The sequence below is a fragment of the Suricata suricatta genome, chromosome 16 (genome assembly GCF_006229205.1).
Source record: "Suricata suricatta isolate VVHF042 chromosome 16, meerkat_22Aug2017_6uvM2_HiC, whole genome shotgun sequence".
Taxonomy (NCBI): Eukaryota; Metazoa; Chordata; class Mammalia; order Carnivora; family Herpestidae; genus Suricata; species Suricata suricatta.
In genome coordinates this window covers 46,021,643-46,027,354 of record NC_043715.1, presented here as the reverse complement: position 1 = coordinate 46,027,354, position 5,712 = coordinate 46,021,643, and the positions used below count along the sequence as shown (strand labels likewise).

Below are 5,712 nucleotides of genomic sequence, written 5' to 3'. Positions count from 1 at the left end.
TGCACCTGGGCACATGAAAAAATTGAGGGTCTGGATTGTGGGCAGGACTCTGGGGGGCAAGTTTGAGGATGCAGTCACATCTGGCCAGGACCCCCCACACCTGGTAGAAGTCAGAAGGGATAAGAAAGAGCTAACGGTGGATTGAGGCTGTGGGCGGGGGTCCTCACATCTGGCTGGATGCCCACATCTGGAAGACTTTAGGGAGAAGGGGACACATCTGGGCTGAAGACCACATCAGGAGGGGGACTTTAGAGGGTGGTTGAGACCAGGGGGTGTGCTAGCCCAGGGGCCGAGAGCTGGAGTGGGAGGAGGGCAGGGGGAGGGTCGGGGAAGCAAGGGGAGGCCTTTGGCTCCCAGCCGCCCCGCAATTTTGGGCATTCGGGGACCGGGCAGGCGCCAGCCCGCACAATCGCTTTTGTTGTCTGGGCTAGTTCGGCTGCGCTCTCTGCCCGGACAGCGCCCCCCTCTTCGGCCGCAGGGAGCCCGGACGCCTGGCTTCCCGGCCCCACCCCCTCGGGTCAGCGCCTCTGGCCAGCGTCTGGCCCTGTCCCGGGCTCACCTCGCGCGGCCGGACGCCAGGGTCCCTAGAGGGTCTGTGTCCTGGGGGGCTGAGCTACAACGGGGGGCAGCTAGGCAGCGGCTGGACCGTGGGAACCAGACGGCTTTATCTGGCCCGGAACCCACCCCCCTGCCCCCCGGCAGAGGAAGGGCGGACGTTCTTACCCCGGGTCTGGCCGGCAGGGGCGCGCTGTAGGGGCCTCCTTCTCGGCAGTGCCCGGCCCCCCGGCCCCCGGGGCCGCCTCCGTCTCAACAGAGCTCGGGCCTCCTGAAGCCTGGATAGGAGAGGGCAGAGGAGCTGTCAATGCGGTTAAGACTGACACCCCTTCCCCCACAACCCAACCCTAGCTGGAAGGGGTCATCTGAGCCAGGAGATCTCCCAGTAACGGCTCTGCCCACCCTCCACCCCTATCCCTCTCCAGGGATCAGACTTTGTACGCTCTTCACAGGCTTGGGGAGAAACAGAGATGAGGAAAGGAGAGAAAGAGACCAGAGAAGACAGAGACAGAGGCAGAAAGAGAGAGAGAGTCACAGAGAGAAAGGACAAGAGACAGGTAATGATGAGAGAAACAGACAGAGATAGAATAAATACAGGGAGAGGGGCATGGGGACAGAGGCAGAGAGATGGAGACTGAAAGACACAGAGAATTTGATTGGCACGAAAAGGAGAAATAGAAGCAGAGATAAAAGTTGCCAGGGAGAGAGAGAGACAGAGAACAAGGGAGAAGAGATGCAGGGAGCAGACAGAAAGGTGTGCTGGGCATGGTGGCCAGTGGTGGAGCCGGAGTCCCTGAGCATCCGGTAGGGGAGGGGTTGTGCACTCACGTCAGTGGCTGCCAGTTGAGGGACACCTGTCTCTTCCTCACGCTGGGGCTGGGGCTCGGCAGCACCTGGGGCGCTGGGGTCAGGCACTGCTGAGGGCCTGCACACTTTTCAGGTGGGCAGCTCTGGACCCTGCAGGAGGCTTCAGAGACAGCCAGGGACTAAGTGGAGAAGGAAGGGACCGAATCTTTCCACCAAGTGCATCAAGTGTATCCAGCATGCCAGCTGGGATGAGGGGTGGGGCAGGGAGCCGCCGACACCTCTGCTCTTACCCCCTTTCACTCCCTGCCTATACCCCCCCAGAAGAACCCACCTCTGAAGCAGCGACTTCTCTTGGGCGATCGGCCTGGGCAGCACCGACAAGCAGCCACACTGTAAACAGGGGTGGAAGTCACTCAGGCCCCTAACCCTCTCAAACTCCCCAAAGAGGGCAATGGTGGGCAGGGGAGGGAAGGCCAAGAGAAGGCTCGAGAGCACTCGAAATAGATGTTTAATTAATTTGTGGCACTGTGCTGGGCCTCAGTTTCCCCATCTGCACAGCGGGTGGCGAAATGGTTTAGACTCTCCGGGCATGAAAGTCACAGCAAGCCTACTTTAATTTGTTCTCAGAAGTGTTTAGCGGTAAAGTCTTATTGGTAAGAACATTTTAAAGTCTTAATTTAAAAAGAAAAAAATTTTTAAGTTCACGGTCAAGCCCGTACCGCCTGGGAATCTGGAGCCCCGCCCTCCCGCACATCTCTGTCCTTGACTCAGCCATCATCCCGAGCATGGCCGGCAGGTGGCGCCACTTTCACAGGGCTCAGCGGCTGGGGAGGGAGGTCCTCTTTTGACTGGGAGTCCAGCAGGGTGCTGAGGAGGAGGGGGCTACAGAAGGAGCTACAGCCCGGAACTGGGAGTCCCAAGGCCTGAGTTCTAGACCGTTCCTGCGCTTCCACGCACTGTGTCCTGGAGCCAGCATCTCCTGGTCTGTGGGCCTCAGTTTCCCGCCTGACCAGGAGAAAGGAGGTCTTTGAGAAATTTCCGCGCTCAGTGGGTCTCAGATTCTGAGTAGCGGAGTCCTCAGCTCCGCGCAAGTGCGTCGCAATCAAGGGGCCCCCCAGACAAATCCATTATCCCCAGGCTAAGGGGGACGAGGGACGAGGACGTCCGCGCTGGCCCCGAGAGAAGGGCAGCGGGGAGATGCTGCGAAGGGGATGTCGGGCGCAGCGGCTCTTTCCAGACGGGTGGGGCTCAGTGGGGGAGGAGGCCGCCCGAATGAGAGCCTCCGGGACCCCAGATCTTGCTATTATCCCTCCCGCCTTTTCTCCGCGTTAACCCCTTCCCGGCCCCGCCCCCGGCACGGCTCGGGTTACTAAACGCATTCGCAGACGGAGGCGGGAGCGGAACCCGGGGCCTTTGTAACGGAGCGCCGGGCTGCAGGGCGGGGGTGGGGGGGGTGGGGGTACTGGGTAGACTGTTTCCTTCGATCTCGTCACCCGTAGATAGGAAGGGTGGCTATAACCCCCACATCTATGGGAAATTTTGGATCTTTTGCCGCGAAATCACTGGTGCCTCATTCAAGCCCGGGATCGTCTAATTCTAGGAAACGAGTATCCCCAACCCTCAGGAAATCTGAAGAACCCCCTCCGCACAACCCTCTGCGAGCCCCTCAGCCATCAAGCCCGAAGTCCGCGTCTTCCTAAGTCACTAGGAAGATCCAAGGGTCCCTTTTAATTAATCCAGGCGTTCCCAGGCCCCAGAAAATCAGGACATCTCCACTCTACCAGAGAATCCCCTTCATAACCCCCATACTCCTCCTCCTTAAGCACCCGGGAAGGTTAGGGAACCCCATCCTATCATCGTAGGAAAACTCAAAGTCCCATTCCCATATAAGCTGGGATCCTTCTCCGGAGGGGGGGGGGAAACCCCTAGAATCCCCTGGGGCTATATCCATCTATCACACCGGCGGGGAATCCTTCGCTTCAAAATCTCAGTACTCCCGGATTCTAACCCCCTGCAAAGTTGAGGGCCCTAATACATCCAATGGGTCTGGCTCTTTCATCCCTAGCCTGAAGCACTGGGTTCGTATTCCCCTAAATCTGCAAGTCCTGGTCCTCACGGACCACTAGACTTATTGGATGGAGGGGGCACAAGGAAGAAGGGGCCGCAGCGGGGCTTACCCGGCCTGGCGGCCTGGGATCCCCGCAACCTCGACGGCCTTGCTGGGGCTGGGGCTGGTGGCGGAGGCGGCGGCTGCGAAGAGTGGCAGCAGCAGCACCAGCAGGAGGGGGCGGCGACCGCTGGGGCCAGGCCGCCGCATCGTGTCCGGCGTGGAGTCCCGCTCCAGGCGGGCCGTCTGTCCGGCGGGTCCGGCTGGGCGCGGCCCCGCCCCCCCGCCTCCGCCCGAGGCCGACTCATTTTCTCCAGACTCCTGGCCGCGGCTGCGAACTTCTCGCCAATCAGAGTCCAGTGCCGCCAGGGGGCGCTGTCCGCGCGACCAATCGGAAGGCGGCAGGGGAGGGGCTAGAGGGACAGGTGCCGGGCGGGGGACGCTGGGGACTGGAGTTCTCAGAGCTGGAGGCGAAATCAGGAGTTGGGTACCAATTTGTGAAGGAGAGGTCCAAGAGCGGAGGTGCCGGGACCCGTCCCACGGTTGGGAGGGACGGGTAGACTATGGGCAATCCCCTACACTAGATTTTCACAGGCCTCATCCTTCACTCACAGTAGTGGGAGAATTTGAACAGAATTTGCTCCCTGGCTGGGTGTAAATGCTAGAAGCCCCCACAGGTGTCCACTTCGTACGCGAGAGGCTCAGGATTCTGGGGGAGGAATGCTAATCCTACAGGAGGCCCCAGGTCTGGCCCCTCTGAGGCCCCAGGCCCACTCTGCACCTTCCCAAAGGATTTCCCAGTCTCAAGACCCTGTGCTGCAGGTTTTCCGGGTCCAACAAGCGAAAGCTTATTCCTCGGAAGGCTGTAGCCTCTGTTCACATAGGACTCAGTCTCCGCCCCTGACCCACAGACTTGGCTTTCAGAGGGCTCCCAGAGAACTGTTCTTACACCCCTCTCACAGCTGCCCCTAGGGGGTACCAGACTCCCCTTCCCTACCTGAACCTTTAAAGATTCCCATCGGCATTCCTCCCACTGCCAGAATTGCAGACTCTCTTTAGGGAATTCTTCCTTTCTAGGGACCTCTACCGTTAGGAGTCCCAAGCCTCAGCGGGCCTTAGGCCCTATCTGCACTCTCTTTAGGGAGTTCCAGGCTCTAAGCCTTGCTTAAGGCCACCCTTCATGGTAGGTCGCAAGGCCGCCCCATTACTTCATTATAAACTCAAGGCCCCACCCTTTTTCCCTCAAAGTTTGCCCCGCCTCTCTTCTCCCAAAGGCTCGGCCCCCTGAGCTTTCCGAACCCAGCTCCCTGCTTGCCTCTTTTCCCTCAGAGTTTCAGGCCTCTGCCCTTCCCACAGCGAATTCCGGTGCAGACCCACACTTAGGATTCCCAAGCCCCACCCTTTTCATGTTTGCCCCGCCTCCTGGGTTCCAGGCACCATCCCTCCAGGCTATTTGAGTCTTAATGGTTTCCAGTTCTGGATCGCTAGCTCCGCCCCCAGCGGATCACAGTCTCCACCCACACGGGATACTAGGCCACCTTCCCAGACCAGAGGGCCCAGCCTAGGCTGAGAACATCAACCGATCCAACCTCATCCCGCACTCCTGCTCCTTCTTCCAGTGGAGGGGGGACCCCTTCACCCTCCCCGGTTACAGAGAGGCACCGGCTAACTCACATAGCCCCACTCACACTGTTACTGCCACCTACGGCAATCCACACTTCCATCCCGCACTGACACCCAGAAATCCGGGCCCACCCACCATCCAGGGGCACGCAGCTCCTTAGAGCAGTAACGATGACACTCACGGACATTCGTGGGCTGTCTTAGCATGATGAGGGAAGTGCCTGACTGCCCACTGAATGTGTTGTGTCCCTGTTTGGGGGAACCCCCCACAATCCCTGTTACCATGGCCCTGCAGGACAGCATGTCCTGGCCCCCCATCCATTCCCCCCGTTGCCCTCCTCCTCACCTCCTACCCTGTGGCTGGAGCATTTGCTGGGGGCGCTGCTGAAATTTCTCCCTTCTGCCTGGGATCCGGGGCATCTTCAATCCTCGTTGCTAGGCAACAGCCTCTGGCTCACCACTACAACTTCCGGGGATGGCGTTGGCTTCCCATCCCCCCTGAATTTGGAGTCCCCAGCTCCCAATCCTTCCCCATCCGTGCCACTATCTCCCAGGGTCGTTTCTACATCATCCCTTGGATACTGATCTGATCTCAATCCTTCAGAATCCCTGAGTTCTGG

At 59.6% G+C, this 5,712-nt stretch overlaps 1 protein-coding gene across 4 annotated transcripts in view; it reads right to left on the bottom strand.

The window, feature by feature from the left end:
- LTBP4 (latent transforming growth factor beta binding protein 4) overlaps positions 1-5,493 on the bottom strand; it is a 28,418-nt gene extending 22,925 nt beyond the window's left edge. For 3 of the 4 annotated variants that reach the window (XM_029925390.1, XM_029925392.1, XM_029925391.1), the window contains exons 1-4: positions 5,439-5,493; positions 1,694-1,752; positions 1,384-1,522; positions 724-833 (exon numbers count right to left, since the gene is read on the bottom strand). In XM_029925390.1, the coding sequence (XP_029781250.1) occupies positions 724-833; positions 1,384-1,522; positions 1,694-1,752; positions 5,439-5,461 (331 nt within the window). In that variant the 5' untranslated portion in view covers positions 5,462-5,493. Of the gene's footprint in view, positions 1-723; positions 834-1,383; positions 1,523-1,693; positions 1,753-3,539; positions 3,680-5,438 lie in introns of those variants that run through there. The other variant, XM_029925389.1, reaches the window with a different exon arrangement.
- Positions 5,494-5,712: the final 219 nt, after the last annotated feature.